Source organism: Oncorhynchus nerka, linkage group LG26 (genome assembly GCF_034236695.1).
Source record: "Oncorhynchus nerka isolate Pitt River linkage group LG26, Oner_Uvic_2.0, whole genome shotgun sequence".
Taxonomy (NCBI): Eukaryota; Metazoa; Chordata; class Actinopteri; order Salmoniformes; family Salmonidae; genus Oncorhynchus; species Oncorhynchus nerka.
The window spans coordinates 22,133,846-22,151,429 of NC_088421.1; the positions used below are offsets into that span (position 1 = coordinate 22,133,846).

The 17,584-nt window shown below is 41.3% G+C and overlaps 1 protein-coding gene across 1 annotated transcript; it reads left to right on the forward strand.

Annotated features, from left to right (window-relative positions):
- Positions 1 to 1,924: 1,924 nt before the first annotated feature.
- LOC115121782 (growth factor receptor-bound protein 2-like) lies at positions 1,925 to 17,572 on the forward strand. Its single transcript, XM_029650919.2, has 9 exons — positions 1,925 to 2,259; positions 8,845 to 8,919; positions 10,723 to 10,858; positions 11,090 to 11,181; positions 11,306 to 11,425; positions 15,173 to 15,362; positions 15,752 to 15,847; positions 16,079 to 16,195; positions 16,352 to 17,572. The coding sequence occupies exons 3-9, from the start codon at positions 10,781 to 10,783 to the stop codon at positions 16,526 to 16,528; spliced, it is 870 nt and encodes a 289-aa protein (XP_029506779.1). The 5' UTR covers positions 1,925 to 2,259; positions 8,845 to 8,919; positions 10,723 to 10,780; the 3' UTR covers positions 16,529 to 17,572.
- The last annotated feature ends 12 nt before the right edge of the window (positions 17,573 to 17,584 follow it).

The following is a 17,584-nucleotide window of genomic DNA, read 5'->3' on the forward strand; positions in this document are numbered from 1 at the left end:
GAGTATTCCCTTCTCCATAAATATACTGTAGGCCTACATGTTTTGTTCAGCTGGATGTTTTCATCAAATCCATTAATTGGAAGGACATTGATATGCACTAAATCCTTGATTATGTTGTTTATTTTGATTAACTATTTGTGTTGTTGAGTATTGTTTCACATTTGATCATATTCTTAACATTAGCAAAAGTGAATAGAAATATGCCCGATTACAATAGGACTTTTATACCCTGCCTGCCTAGCAATAAATTAGGCTGACACACCTCTTTCTCTCTATCACTTCATTATGTTGTGTTGACATTGTACTAGGTGCTGTAGTAAGCACTGTAACATTGCAAATTGTAAATAGTTAACTACAGTTAAATGGAAGGCTGTCACTATAGATTTTCACACTTCCAGTGCAATACACCGTAGTCACTATAGAAAGAGGTTGTGCAGTTTATCATACATTTACAGTTCAAGCCAGATGTTTGAAAGAGAAAGATCATCTATACTACTTAGTCCAAAACTTTTCCCCTGTTGCTACTCTGGTTCTGAGGGTTGAATCGTGCTAAGCTGAGGGCCTGCAGGTGCAGCTATAGACTGAACCCTGGGGGCTTACACATTACTTCCCCATGTCAACTGAATTTCATGTTTACTCTGCTGTCCATTCACATTCCTTCCTCTGCTGCTGTCACAGTTGAACAATATTATGTGGAATTTCATTGCCAACTATGCTGACTTAATCTGGTGATCTTTATTACAACTTTCCTACAACTGGTGTGAAAAAATAAAAGAGGAGTTTGAATAGTAATTTCTACTCTGTGAAAAATAACTTGTCATTTACATCTAGAACTTTAAGTGGACCAAGCTTTAGAGTCAGCAAGAAATAATATTTAACTAGAAAAAAAGAGAGCAAAACCACGCTGTAATCTCTATGGGTTTGACTTCCTGTCACAGACTGCAGCTTTAGTTAGCAACATGTGAAGGCTTGCACAAGAGGCTGCTAAGTGGAGGATAGAAAGCATGTGTTTTATACCATTCCATTTATTCCGTTCCAGCCATTATAGAGAGTCCATCCTCCCCAATTAAGGTACCACCTGCCACCTTCGGCAGAGCTACACTATCTATCCCTCAGCCTCTTTGCATGGAGTAAACTCCCTGCTTGCTCTCTATAATGATGGTCAGCAGCATGTGTCATGAATGTATAGCCAAAAAACCCACACCAAACATGCATTTTTCTAAAGAGAAATATGAGGACTGTAGATAACTTTATATAACCAAATTCCAAAGCCATCTGTTTCCATTAACTGTATAATGCAGGCTGGATTATACAACTTATATTGGTTTGAAAGCCTACATTGATATGTTGTGATATAGACAAGAATTAGCCTATAGGATCTGTCATAGAAAGACAGTAGGTTACTGAAATAGAGCTCGATAACTTCAGTTTAGTTTGTTTGAGGAGTGTCCGTGTTTTATCGTGGGAAGCCCATTTCCAATGAGATCTTCATGCATGCCATCCGAAAGAATGTGAAACATTTGGACATGTTCAAGATGATGCCAAGGAGTATTAATTTGCCGATCCGAAAGACACATGGAAGATCACAGGAATAAAGTCTATACTGTGTGTGTGTGTGTTTGCGTGTGTAAATCATAATGTTTCACCTCATGCAATAAGCCTTTATTACATATTGTCACATTATTCATTTAAATGTATTTTTATTTTATTTAATCTTTATTTAACTAGGCAAGTCAGTTAAGAACAAATTCTTATTTACAATGACGGCCTACCCCGGCCAAACCCGGACGACGCTGGGCCAATTGTGCGCCTCCCTATGGGACTTCCCAATCACGGCCGGATGTGATACAGCCTGGATTCGAACCAGGGACTGCAGGGACGCCTCTTGCACTGAGATGCAGTGCCTCAGAATGTTTGTGGTAAAGTCCAAAAGTTCCTTTTGAAAAGAGGCGGTCACTAACCAAGTGCACGGAACTGGTTCATCTCCGCGGTGGGACACTCAGCTATTGTGCGTGTTGGGGAGGGAACTCGAAAGTCTCAGCTTTGTTATACTTCAATGAGAGGACGCGGAAGTAAACAGTCTTTAACGGATTTGTTTTATTTAACCTTTATGATTTTACGAATATGACGTTTTCCTTTTGATGCGAACTTGCGAAATTTTGACTGAAATTATGATCTAGTAGGCAAAGCCCTGTCTGGCTGCGTAAATTTCCCGGCCTCTTGTGACTGTCAACGCGTGGCTCTTTACATGAGATAAAGGTAAATATCATTTTGCAATATACAGTTTACCCATTTGAAGAAAGCTAGATTATTCTTACATACGTGATGTAACCATAAATGTAAATGTAATATACCCACTGTTATATGGGTAGCCAAATCATGTCACCAAAATGACCAAACCTCTTATAATGTCATGCTGGCTTGAAGACACTGCTCTAATCTTATGAACAGCTGTTACAGTCATACCCACTCCACTTTTTCTGTAATGTAATTAATTATAATAATTAGTCAGCTTCCTCTCATCTGAATTGTGAATCATTGCTCTTTAGTGGTTAGAGAACTGTCTCTCTCTCAAGAGTGGTATCCCTATAATTTGTTAGAAATCTTTTAGATTCTGAAGCTATGGCAACTAACCGGACAATTGAAATAAGTGCCACATAGAGCACTTTATCTACCTATTTGATACAAGCAATAACTGTCCCCAGTAACCAACAGTTGTCCACAGACATTGGTGAAGAGGATATGCAATATAGTTCTGGAGCACATAAGTAGGCTATGAGACAACTTGTCACCATATTATGCAATGCTATTATGAATATATAACAACAAGGATATTATGTTTGACCTAACAGTTGAAATATTTTCATTATTGCTCAATTATTTGAAAACTAACTTTACATATAGTCCCCCTGCCCATGCCATGGTGATGTGAAAGGTATTTTGAAATAGCTTTTTGTTTGAACGTTTTTTCCTCAAATAGCTTCTCCTCTGGGATGTGGTAATTTATGAGTAGTAGGAAATAAGTTCAACAATAGTTGTATTTATGTGATGAGGAAGTATGTTCATAATGTGTTTTATTTTGATATGAAACTCAGTTCAAATAGAAAGCCACTGAAGCGGACAGGTGCACTATTGAGCAAGCTTTATAAGTTAATGTTTTTGGGGGGGTTGTTTATTTGCTAAAACAAGGTCCTCGATTCAATCATAGTAGGCTAGCCATGTCAGTCTAATTGACATAGTGTGAGCTACTATGGTGTGTCAAATAGATTACAAACACTACAGTATCACTGGATATTTCAATGCTTTACATGGTGGTCAATTGTTGTTTTACTCAAATATATAGAACTTGTTGAATTTGGATTTCCCATAAATGAGAATAGATGGATATTTATAAATGTATATACAGTATTGTCTAGTGCTGTTCTCCTCAGTGCTGGGTAGTTGGATGTCATAGTTACTCTCAAAAACACATTCTGCACATTCCTCTCTAATCTCTGATTTGTGAAGTGTAGAGAAATGTTTAGTGCCTTCACATAGTTAGGCTTTGCATAATGTAAATCCTTAATTATAAAACTTACCGTTTCTAACATTTCCAACAAAGAAAATGATGCACGCTACTCCGTAATAGATCTTACCACTTCTACAATGTCCGTTATTTAATAAAGATATCTGTTTAAGACATCATAATCCTATTTCTTTGACAACCGACTGGGCTGTTGAAGAGGCACAAAAGTGCTAAGAAAAAAACAGTTGGGAGCAGAAAAAATCCATCTGAAATGAATGTGGGCAGTGAGAGTTGAAACCACTGCAAATATCCCCTTCACCCAGGTCACCGTACCAGGGGAGCTCTAGGGACGTTGGCACATTGCCAACATGCCCCTGGCCCACCTCACTGGTGACATGTTACTAGAGTAGATCCCTTCTGCTCTGCACTGTCTCTTCCCAGGGGACTCGGCTACTGTTTTGTTACTGTTTTACATGTTTGAGACTTCCATCCTCTAGAGCAGTGGTTCCCAAACGTTTTATAGTCCCGTACCCCTTCAAACATTCAACCTCCAGCTGTACCCCCTTTAGCACCAGGGTCAGCGCACTCTACAATGTTGTTTTTTTGCCATCATCGTAAGCCTGCCACACACACACACTATACGATACATTTATCTAACATAAGAATGAGTGTGAGTTTTTGTCACAACCCAGCTTGTGGGAAGTGACAAAAAGCTCTTATAGGACCAGAGCACAAATAATAATATAATTTATCTCTTTATTTAACTATCTTACAACATTATTTGTTAATCAAAAATTGCGAATAACTCACCACAGGTTAATGAGAAGGGTGTTCTTGAAAGGATGCACATAACTCTGCAATGGTGGGTTGTATTGGAGAGAGTTCAGTCTTAAATCCTTTTCCACACACAGTCTGTGCCTGTGTTTAGTTTTTCAATCCAGAAATCTGGCAGTGGCTTCTGATTAAATACAATTTTCACAGAGCCGCTTGTTGCAATTTCGATGAGGCTCTCTTGTTCAGATATCAGTAAGTGGACTGGAGGCTGGGCATGAAAGGGATAACGAATCCAGTTGTTTGTGTCATCCAGTACCTGCGTAATTGCTCATCCAACTCACTCAGGTGCTTCGCTATATCACATTTGACATTGTCTGTGAGCTTGAATTAATTTGCACTCAAAAAATCATACAATGATGGAAAGACCTGTGTTGACCTTGTTAATGCAGACAGAGAAGAGCTCCAACTTCTTAATCATAGCTCAATTTTGTCCTGCACATTGAATATAGTTGCAAAGTGTTCCTGTAATCCTAGATTCAGATCATTCAGGTGAGAAAAAACATCACTCAGATAGACCAGTCGTGTGAGAAACTCATCATCATGCAAGCGGTCAGACAAGTGAAAATTATCGTCAGTAAAGAAATACTTTGCCCCTTGATTACCAGCACACTTCTGTATATTGTAAAAGCATTACATGGTTGCTGCCCATACCATTGCATAGTGCAGCAAATACACAAGAGTTCAGGGGCCTTGCTTTAACAAAGTTAACCATTTTGACTGTAGTGCATTGCGTGTACAAATACCTGTTCTAGAGTACTCAATCCGTCCATAATTAGAGGGGAACAATAAACAAATGCAGTGGAACTGGCTTTGAGGTCCAGAGTTGAGTTTGAGGGCTCTAGAGTGACAACAAGGAGGTTCTGTCTGTCTGTCTGTGTGTGTGTGTGTGTGTGTGTGTGTGTGTGTGTGTGTGTGTGTGTGTGTGTGTGTGTGTGTGTGTGTGTTCACGGCTGTCTAATAGCAGAATTGTCCTGACAGCAGAATGATTAAGTGGTTTGTGGGATGTATTTGACCAGTGTTTTTTACAAAGATTTTATCAGTGGTTTATGCTCATTGGGGTAAGGGGTTTTGTGGTGGTCAGTGTAGTGTCTTATCTTACTATATCTCTCTCATCAGTCTTACCTTATGTCGTGACCTTGTATTAGTTAATGTGATGACTGTTGTTCATCGAATGATTAAAGTTTCTAATTGCGTGATTAACTGAATCAAGCAATTATTAACTCATTAACCTGGGGCACCATGGGGAAACTAGTTTTTATTGAGTTTCTATTTTCCAAATTAACTCAAAGAATATCAGGATATCGATTTTTACAACAGCCGCTAATTAGCCAGTTACCTCAACAACCTCGTTCTGAACTTCGTATAGTCCGTGAGTCTGCACGGACCCGGGTCTCACCAATGAGTTCGTACCACACCAATCTTAGTTGAATATTTATTTACAAAAAGCTAAAATGATGATAAAAGATACACATAGACAAAACACATTATAGGCTATTGACTAGAACTTAGTATAACGGGCCAACACACTATGGAGCGTGTTACCCAAAATGGGGATTTCAAAGAGAGAGAGGAAAAAGGAAGTACCCGAGAGAAATATACATTTGGGTGAATTTGTCAGATATGCTATTCTAACCCTAGCCTTGCCTCAAACTGCCGCTCTTATGGGTCAGAATATAATGATGTAATTATGTGGGGAAGATCTCCGAGGATTCTCTGTGTGGACCGTTCAGGCTGCTCGATGACACACTTCTCCAGCGCACCTTTCTGGTCATCCTCACGATGTCAGTATCCTTTTGGCTTAGGAGTCTGTTCCCTCAACCTTGCTATGGAAGGGGTCTTCTGAGGACAGACAGCTCTGTAGCTCAGAGCTCACAGCATAGGAATGAAACCTTTTAGATACCACGATTCGCTGGGATTGGATGCTAAAGGGGGTCCGGCTTGAATTCACCCGCTTAGACACAGCTACTCATCCGTAGCATGGGTAGAAAAATATTTCTTTGTCTTCAAACTTGTGTTGCGTTCTGGGTTCGTTGACTTTTTAGACCTTGGCTGCAGCTTGGGTCACGTAGTCTTCTGTAAATTCTTTACTCACAGGTTTTATACCCTTGGGTCAGAAGTGGGTGTAATCGCCTTTAGGGCAATTCTCTGGGCATACCAAGTTACGAGCAAGGTCTAGGTTTTTCTCAAATCCAATTTTAGACAACTAACTTAACATTTCATCTTTACCAAAACATTCCCTTTGATTTGGACATTTTCCACACAACGTACAATGTATAAACATCAAACATGTACTAGGAAAGCTCTTCACGATACAATGTTTTCGTAATAACGTCATCTATTAACCTTTAATAACAAAACAAAAATGACATACATTTTCATATTCCATCTATCGTCATGACCACCTTTGTGGCTGACGAAAACCATTGTTCCAAACACCCTTTAGTTCATGTTTAATGTTCTGAGGCTGGTTCTCCATAGTAACATGACAAAGGAATTTGTCTGTGGCCTGAGATTTACCAGGGGCGTGAGGGGTCATAAAACCCCCACATCTTCAGACCCCTAGATCTCTCTTCCTCTGTTGGGGTTGAGAGATAATCTGTAGAGTTGTGATCTCCTGTAACCTGACCTGATCAGGACAGTCATGACACTTACTATATCTCTCTCGTCAGTGTAGTGTCTTACCTTACTATATCTCTCTCGTCAGTGTAGTGTCTTACCTTACTATATCTCTCTCGTCAGTGTAGTGTCTTACCTTACTATATCTCTCTCGTCAGTGTAGTGTCTTACCTTACTATATCTCTCTCGTCAGTGTAGTGTCTTACCTTACTATATCTCTCTCGTCAGTGTAGTGTCTTACCTTACTATATCTCTCTCGTCAGTGTAGTGTCTTACCTTACTATATCTCTCTCGTCAGTGTAGGGTCTTACCTTACTATATCTCTCTCGTCAGTGTAGTGTCTTACCTTACTATATCTCTCTCGTCAGTGTAGTGTCTTACCTTACTATATCTCTTGTCAGTGTAGTGTCTTACCTTACTATATCTCTCTCGTCAGTGCAGTTGACAGTATTTTGAGATTTGTTGAATGTATGCAGTTTATGTACATGCTTTTTCAGCAAGCTGCTGGGATATATTTTATCTCAAATCAAAAGTAAGAGTTATATTGATAATGTTTATGAGGGCTAATCTGCAATGGAATCAGGAGGTTCACTTCATTGGTTCCATTCATTAGTTAAACATTAGAGCCATTCGGTGAGGCAAGTGATTTAAAACTAAAGTTCCTGTTTGGCTGCATGCATGTTTTACTGTGTTTACGGTACATGGTTTTATGGAGCGAAGGAGTTAGATAACACAGATTGAGTGCACTTCTGTGTACACACATGGTTCAACTGAAGTGGGAATCGTTTAGATTCAACAATTTGTTGAATTTATGTCAATGGAATGTGTGGTGATATCCCTTGACCTTCTCCTTGCTCATCCACACCTCCAAGAAAAAAGACTCTTGTTATCATATGTGGGCTCCCGAGTGGCACAGTGGTCTGAGGCACTGCATCTCAGTGCAAGAGGTGTCACTATAGTACCTGGTTCGAATCCAGGCTGTATCACATATGGTGGTGATTGGGAGTCCCATAGGGTGGCGCACAATTGGCCCAGTGTCATCCAGAGTAGGCCGTCATTGTAAATAATAATTTGTTCTTAACTGACTTTCCTAGTTAAATAAAGGTTACATTTAAATAAAACAATTATATTAAACTGATATGTGAGCTATTACTATCAATAAGTGAATATGTTGTGTTGACTTTAGAGAGAGAGACAGAGGAGAGTTTCCTCTGGTTTAATGAATAGTTCCTGTCTGGTAAAGAAAAAGGGAGAGAAAGAGATACATCTGGGTCTGACAGAAACACACAGAGTTAAAACAACTTTCTACATGTAATTGAATTTCATTTTCAGTTGTCCTCATCTTGTTTATGCGGCCTTCCATCCGGCTTAGTAGAGCTCTGTGAATGATTCTCATTATCATCTATCTATCCTCACTCATATCCGCTCTGAATAAGACAGAGAGGGGGAACAGAAGGGGTCTTTTACTGCAGAGTAGGAGTTTTAATCAGGGTACAGGATTGGAGCCGTGGTGAGCAATAGAAGCTGATACTACAGCGCTGGTATTGTCTCCCTCCGGTGTCTGATGGCTGAATAGGTAGAGAGGTAGGGCTGGGATAGATTTATGAAATTGTATGTAATCTTGTGTTTATCTATGGTTCTGGGGATGGATAATGTATGTGATTTTGGAGCATGCACTGCAGACCCCCCTTCAACCACACACGTGGGAGAGCAGCAAATTGAACATCAAAGATAATTACCATCATGAGATTTCAATCTCTAAATATTACACCGCTTTTTTAAAAACTTAATTGAAAGGGGAAATGGACAGCTCCTGATGTTGTTTGTCCTCCTCTGACTCGCTCTTCTGCCTGTTCCTCCATGCTCATGTCTGTTTATGTATCCCGTAGGTAAACATTAACACATGGTGAATGCTACGAACTACCGAAACAAGAATTGTTCTCTCCTCAGCTTCGTGACAGAAGGTAAGGGGAAGTGTCTGGCTCAGACAACTTTTCTCTGTTTTGCTTCCATTTTTAAATGATTTTCCAGTTTCCCCATTTCTTTATTTCTCATTTTCCATATCTAAACTTCATAGCTAGGAATGGGATATATTTATCTAAAGTTATACTTAGGCTTGTGTTCAGAAGGATACAACTGAACCAAAGGGTTTTGAAACTAAATCTGTGTTCTTTTTGCACAACTCCTCTCATGTCATCTCCTCCATTTCAATTATTTTTTTGCGTTTTATCCCACTGAATGTATTTCCCCATGCAATGGTTGTTACAGCCCCAGGTGCAGTATTCACAGATTACAGAATGTACAGGATAGTCTAGGCTGGTAACAATTGTATTTTGCAAACTACCACTGCACCACCTTAGCAGAATTACCCCGCCAGAGTTAAGTTACTGGCAATGTCGACCTAAAATACAAGTATACCGTAAGCTGTTTAAACAGTGTGCAGTTATTTGTAGGCCTATGTTCCTTATAGGAGCTTATAAGAGCTAAGGACTTAAATGTCTAATGCAGCCATTTTCATCTCAATATCAAATAATTTCTGATTAACAATTAAGTACCTTACTGGGATTTTTTTCAATTAAAATGGTCAAAAATAAACAAAAATCGCTTCTTAGCTAGAAGTAGGCTAGGACTCTCTGGGAGTAGTCTGAGTGAGGAGGAGAAAACTGAAAACTGTAGCTGTTATTGGCAAAGAGGTGGAGGGCTGCCGGTCTGGCAGAGATAATTGAGGCGCGGTTATAGACAATTTTGGGGATGAGAATATTTTTTTGAAAATGCTACAGACATCTGTATTGGTTTTTCATACAGGACTAGTAAAACATTGTTATTTGCATTTTTAAATAATTATTATTTTTAGGGGGTGCTGCAGCACTCTCAGCATCCATACTTCCTGTGGCTATGATCAGGTGTGTGTGTAGTCTCAATTAAAATAGTAAGCTATAGACTATGCATGGGTGGAGAAGCAGGGGGCAGTTATCTTTCCAATGAAATCAACTTCCTAAATATGATTAGGCTGTAGTTTACATTGCCTAGAAATACATATTGATCACCTTTTATTTTTTTTAAAATCTCTGTCTGAAAATGGTCCCACTCCTAAAAGGTACGCTATAAAACGTTTCTCAAGAGAAAGTGAATGTGTCTGCTCTCTCTCCAACTCTGCTCTCTTCAAACTATGTCTAGCCTATTGGCTAATATAGCCCAGTAACACCGATAGCCTAATATAATGGACCACGTGAGAATCTCTGGTAATTTAACTTATTTCTTAGGTTATTTTTTGCTCATTTTGATATTGCCTATATAGGGCACACAATCGCTAGGACCATGGCTGACAAGTGAGCTGCGTCACATACTCCTGAAGTAACATTGCGGGACTGCGGTTGGGTTCGGGACACGTTCTTGCAGTAGCGGGTGGGAGTCGGACAGAGAGCAAGCGGGAGGGGGCGGGTGCGGTATCAAAAGCTGCGGGTGCAGCCAGAATGAAGAAATCAGTCCTGCACAAAGTTTGGAACTCTCTTTCATATTGATCTATTAACTAATTTACTGCCAAAACTCCATCCCACCAAAACAGGAGGATATTTCAGGCGGTCTTCACAAACAGCCCGTACATTAAAATGGCATTATCATCATTTTCACAAATACACAGTATTATTCCAACGTCAGTGTCGAAATATATCTAAAACACAGGAAATAACATGTTTGACTGCACTGTATAGTTTGCTTACTTTGAAACTACCAACCCACAACTCTCCCTGACTCATCTCATTCCATAGACCGACTGCAGTCATTTTGCATCCCTATTCCAACTCTTTGACCCTTCCACCGCTCGCCATGGAAGCCACAGGAAAGTACGAGTTTAATGCTACGGCTGAGGATGAGCTGAGCTTCCGAAAGGGAGACATCCTGAAAGTGAGTATGACCTGAGAATGGGAGGAGACACATTACAATTCAGAATAGCGTGCCATAGTAAGACTAAAGAATGGCAGTAGTACAACTGAGTGTGGGACTTGGCTTTAAAGACACATTCCACTAATCTAATTCCTAAATTCTACACACAAAGTTCTACTGTTGTATTCTGCTGTAATATTAAACCGAAACAGTGAGCTCTGTTGTTTTTGTATATCTCTGTTCCCTAATCAGATTCTAGGTAGTCAAGATGAGTGGTTTAAGGCAGAGCTGCATGGACAGGAAGGCTTTGTGCCCCAAAACTACACTGAGAGACAAACCCCAAGGTGAAATAAAGTTACTCATTTTCATCCATAAAATGTATTTGAACACACACATGCCACATGAGTTTGTATGCTTACAGTAAGTACAGTATAGCCACATCTGTATACTGTATCTCTCTCTGTCCAGCTGGTTCAAGGAGACGGCAAGCCGCAGCTCTGCTGAGGAGCTCCTGATGTCTAGGGAGGTGGGGGGATTCCTGATCCGTGGCAGTCAGAGCTCCCCTGGAGAATTCTCCATCTCTGTCAGGTGGGTGGGTGTAGGCTCAGGCCAGGATATTACAGGGAGCTAGCTCACTGATTACAAAACAGTACCTGGGGGGGGGGGGGGGGGGTAGAGTTTTCACTGCATGAACTCTGTAAAATGTGGTAACATGCTAACCTGCAAAAGTAATATGTAAACATTTTCACAATCTCCCTACATTTCTCATGAAATGTCTATGAGCCAGGGGAAGAATTCAGTTTCTGTCGGCTATACTTGATATTACTGGTACAGCTTTTCCTTGCAATATCTAACATAAGCCAGCAGGGGACAATGAAAGTACTGCACCAGAGAAACAGTTGACTTTGGATTTATGGAATAGGACAGGACACAACTAAATTGTTTGAATCATAACTCATCACATCCTATCATTGTTTATTGAACCTTTATTTAACCAGGAAAAGCCCATTGAGACCCAGAGTCTCTTTTTCAAGGGAGACCTGGCCAAGAAGGCAGCAACAATCAATACAGAATTAAAACATACAACAATACAACAACATGATCCAACCTAAAAAAGTCTCCCATCAATATTTTAAATGCATTCAGTGGCACTAACATATCTAGATGAAACATGGATTGTAGACTATTCCATTCAGTGGCACTAACATATCTAGATGAAACATGGATTGTAGACTATTCCATTCAGTGGCACTAACATATCTAGATGAAACATGGATTGTAGACTATTCCATGCCTCTGGTGCACAAGAAGAGAAGGCAGCAGACTTGCCTAATACTGTGAATGTCCTGGGGACTTTAAGTAGCAACCACCTAGCAGACCGGGTATGGTAACTGCAGGTGGTGAAGGAGACCAGACTACAGAGGTAAAGAGGGAGTTTACCCAAAAGGGCTTTGTAGATGAACACATACAAATGTATCTTTCTGCGCATGTAAAGTGAGGTCCAACCTACCAATGGTGGATGAGTGACTTGGCGTTTGTAATAAAGCGCAAGGATGCATGATAAGTCCAGTCTCTGTAAGACGGAGGAGGCTGCATGCATATACAACAAGTCACCATAATCACTTACAGAGAGAAAAGTGGCTTGAACAAGCTTCTTTCTAGCCATAAGCCTTATTTCAATTTAAGCTTTGTCACAAGATTATCCTCATGAACTTTAAAGGACAACTTGTCATCCAACCAAATACCTAGGTATTTGTAGGATGACACTTTTTCTATGGATAAGCCACCAGATGTGACAATGCTAACATTTACATTTACATTTAAGTCATTTAGCAGACGCTCTTATCCAGAGCGACTTACAAATTGGTGCGTTCACCTTAAGACATCCAGTGGAACAGCCACTTTACAATAGTGCATCTAAATCTTTTAAGGGGGTGAGAAGGATTACTTTATCCTATCCTAGGTATTCCTGAAAGAGGTGGGGTTTCAGGTGTCTCCGGAAGGTGGTGATTGACTCCGCTGTCCTGGCGTCGTGAGGGAGTTTGTTCCACCATTGGGGGGCCAGAGCAGCGAACAGTTTTGACTGGGCTGCGCGGGAACTGTACTTCCTCAGTGGTAGGGAGGCGAGCAGGCCAGAGATGGATGAACGCAGTGCCCTTGTTTGGGTGTAGGGCCTGATCAGAGCCTGGAGGTACTGAGGTGCCGTTCCCCTCACAGCTCCGTAGGCAAGCACCATGGTCTTGTAGCGGATGCGAGCTTCAACTGGAAGCCAGTGGAGAGAGCCGAGGAGCGGGGTGACGTGAGAGAACTTGGGAAGGTTGAACACCAGACGGGCTGCGGCGTTCTGGATGAGTTGTAGGGGTTTAATGGCACAGGCAGGGAGCCCAGCCAACAGCGAGTTGCAGTAATCCAGACGGGAGATGACAAGTGCCTGGATTAGGACCTGCGCTGCTTCCTGTGTGAGGCAGGGTCGTACTCTGCGGATGTTGTAGAGCATGAACCTACAAGAACGGGCCACCGCCTTGATGTTAGTTGAGAACGACAGGGTGTTGTCCAGGATCACGCCAAGGTTCTTAGCGCTCTGGGAGGAGGACACAATGGAGTTGTCAACCGTGATGGCGAGATCATGGAATGGGCAGTCCTTCCCCGGGAGGAAGAGCAGCTCCGTCTTGCCTTGACTTGTCTTTCTAACGTTCTCTGGCAGAGTTCTAGCTCCGGTAAAGGTGATGAATTTAGTTTTTTGTACATTCAAGACCAGTTTGAGACCATACAGGGAGGCCTGCAGTGGCTGAAAAGCAGTCTGGAGCTCTTCAACAGCCTGAACCAGAGAAGGAGCACATGAATATATGACTGTATTATCTGCATATAGATTTAACTTTGCTGGTTGCATCCCATTTCCAAAATCGTTCATTTAAAAAAAATGTGTTAATAAAAATTGAGAACAACACAGGAGCTAAAATGGAACCCTGAGGCACACCTCTATCAATCTCTAGAAAGCTAGACTTGTGATTGTCAGCATATACACATTGTGTTCTGTCAGAAAGATAGTTCCTAAACCAATTTACTGCCCATTCACTGAGACCAATGTTTCTGAGTCTAGCTAGCAACAATTCATGGTCAACTGAATCAAAGGCCTTTGCTAAATCCACAAAGAGAGCAGCACAATATTGCTTTTTATCAAGTGCATTAATGATGTTATTTGCCACTGCCATAGTTGCAGTTGTGGTGCTGTGCCTCGATCTAAAGCCAGACTGAACCCTGCTCAGTATGTTCTTTTCAATTAAGATGTTTTTTAACTGTGAGTTCACTAGGGATTCATAGACTTTGGCCAGGATAGTGAGTTTAGAGATAGGACCATAGTTTTTAGCATCTGAGGGATCTCCACCCTTTAGCAGCGGGAGGACATAAGCTGATTTCCAAATGCCTGGGTATGGAATTGGTCAAGAGACTCACGTTGAAAATGTGAGCTACAGGTTCAGTAATAATACCAGCTGCTATCTTTAAGAGGTAGGGGTCCAAGTTGTCTGGACCTGCATACTTTTTAGTGTCTATTGCCTGTAGTGCTTTATAGACCTCAGTATAAGAAACAGGCTCAAAGATCAAATGGTTTACATGAGGGCCTATATCATAGTTGACTGTAACAGAGCTTACATTAGAGGCCTGGGCCCCATCATTATCAACAACTGAACCAGCAGATATGAAGTGCTTGTTAAAACCCCTACAATATGGGCTTTATCCTTCACTTCATTAGAATCAATCATTAAATGGTCAGGAAGGCCAGAGGATACGTTAGAACCCGACACTGATTTGATTAGCTTCCAGAACTTGGTAGGGTTGTTTAGGTTCTCTGTGACTGCATTTAAATAGTAATCTGATTTGGACTTCCTGATCAATCCTGTGTATTTGTTTCTTAGCGCTCTGAAGGAGGCCCAGTCAACAGGAGCACTTGTATGTCTAGCTTGAACCCAATAGATATTTCTCTTTCTAATTAATTCTGCCAAGTTATCTGAAACCCAGGGATTGTCCCTTCCAATGATTCTGAATTTCTTCACAGGGGCATGCTTATCACAAATCGACACAAATGTCATATACAAATAGTCCCAGGCAGTGTCAACCAGGGTTGGGGTCAATTCCATTTCAATTCCAATTAATTCAGACACTAAACCAAATTTAAATTCCAAATCTTCCTCATTGAAAATAATTGGAATTGGAATGTCAGTGTACTTCCTGAATTGACTGGAATTGACCCTAAACCTGCATTGTACTGTATGTGACTAAGAGGCCAGATGTTGTGTTGTGACATGCTTCACTGATATATAAAACCTTTCCCCTCAGACATGAGTTTGACGTGCAGCATTTCAAAGTGATGAAGGACAGCAAAGGCCACTACTTCCTGTGGTCAGAGAAATTCACTTCCCTCAACAAGCTGGTGGACTTCTACAAGAACACCTCCATCTCCAAGACACGGGACATCTACCTTAGAGACGGTAGTCGGGATGACCAGAGCCCATCCGCACCCCAACCGGTATTTCAGCCGTATATTATCTCAGTTCAATCAACTCTTTAGTGAAGCCTTCCTTCCCTTTCTTGACTTCCCACTCTTCTGTATCTTCTGTACTCTCAAGCACACATACAGGAACTGAAATCAGTGAGCTATTGCACCAGAATGGTCAATTAACCAATGGTATTGGTCTATTAACCAATGTACTGCATGGTGATGTCACCATGGAAAATCAAACCTCTACACAGAAGGTCCTGTGTAGATTGTACTTTCAACCAGCAACTATCAGGAATAACACTGATCAAATGTTTTTGTTAGTTTCATCAGCTGTTGTACAATAGGATATAAAAACTACATTTTGACTGCACGGGGTATTTATTAACCCTTTCCTGTCCACATCCTTCTGTTGTCAGTTGAAGAGGGGGAGTCTACCTGAGGAGAGGAGCTATGGGGCCCCTACTGCAGCCATGTCACACCGCAGGGCCTCAGACCTTCCTCACAGTCAGCAGGTAAACACCACTCACCCCAAAGTACAAACCTACACTACCTACAATGCAGTCTTTTGAATCATGTCGGTTTTTCAGAAGCTGCTATGTACCATGGTCATGTAAAACCATGTCATTGCTTTTATTTGATTTCATTGGGTTTGTAATGTTTTACTGTGATTCTGAGACATACTGTAGGTTGGTTTAAAGGTTAGAGTCTGACCTGAGTTCAACCTCTCTCCTCTCTTCCCCCAGAGTAAGAGACCTGGGATGGAGGTGAGGGCTCACACCATAGGCACCCCTGGTAGAAACACCCCCCTAACCTCTCTCCCAGCCCCCCAAAGGACATCTGAAACCATGCCTCATCCACAGGTACAGTAAGCCTACTGTAGTCAGTAAATGGGGGCTCATCCTTGATGTCCTCTGAAATTACTGGTTCTTATGGCCAACTATTACCTAACACAGGTGTGTGTGTGTGTGTGTGTGTGTGTGTGTGTGTGTGTGTGTGTGTGTGTGTGTGTGTACCAGAGGGCAGTCATACAGGTGAAGGCAGTGTACGACTTCACAGCGGAGGAAGGGGACGAGCTTGGCTTCCGTGCAGGTGATGTCATTGACATTTTGGATCACTCTGATCCATCGTGGTGGAAAGGAAGATTGCGGGGTAAAAGTGGTCTGTTCCCTGCCAACTATACCACACCATTATGAGGAAAGCTTAGAGAGAGAGAGAAGTCGCTCTTTGGGCTTCTCCAATCATATGGACTGTGATGATAAGAGTCGGGCAACACACAGAAACTTCAGCAGCTGGTGCTCAGCATGAAACAAATGACATACCTAAATGACATTGATTTATAAGCAGAGGCGGACTTACCATTAGGCAGAAGAGGCAATTGCCTCAGGCCTCACATCATCAAGGTGCCTTGTGAGCTGGGCATAATAATAAAATACTAGCAATCTTCTTTTTTTCCCAATAATGTCTCTGCATGAGACCTCACAACTGGTTTATAATAATGGACTATTCCACCTTGACAGAGTTCCTGTGCATTGTTTCACGCGATATGATTGCAAATTTGACTTTCATTGTAATTAAGCTGTATCAATTAGACGCTTTCACAGCGGGGCAGAGAAATGTGCAATTAACGCAACCAGTGAAAATAAAAGGAAAGAAAGAAGATTTAACAGAAAAATGTTGTAAGTTAATCCATTTCTTTAGTCAAAAGACAAGTGCTGCTTGTAATACTGGCATTGTCATCGAGGCAGAAGAAATGTATGTGTAGACAATGTATCTGATGTAATCTGGCCAAACAGAGCATGGCATGTCATTCGCTTTTTGGCCAGACAGAATCAGATACATTGGAACCATATAGAAAGACAGGGGCGTTGTTTGGCTCACTAGGATAATCGGATCATCTCCAGTGAAATGTTGTTTGGCTCACTAGGATAATCGGATCGTCTCCAGTGAAATGTTGTTTGGCTCACTAGGATAATCGGATCGTCTCCAGTGAAATGTTGTTTGGCTCACTAGGATAATCGGATCGTCTCCAGTGAAATGTTGTTTGGCTCACTAGGATAATCGGATCATCTCCAGTGAAATGTTGTTTGGCTCACTAGGATAATCGGATCGTCTCCAGTGAAATGTTGTTTGGCTCACTAGGATAATCGGATCGTCTCCAGTGAAATGTTGTTTGGCTCACTAGGATAATCGGATCATCTCCGGTGAAATGTTGTTTGGCTCACTAGGATAATCGGATCGTCTCAGTGAAA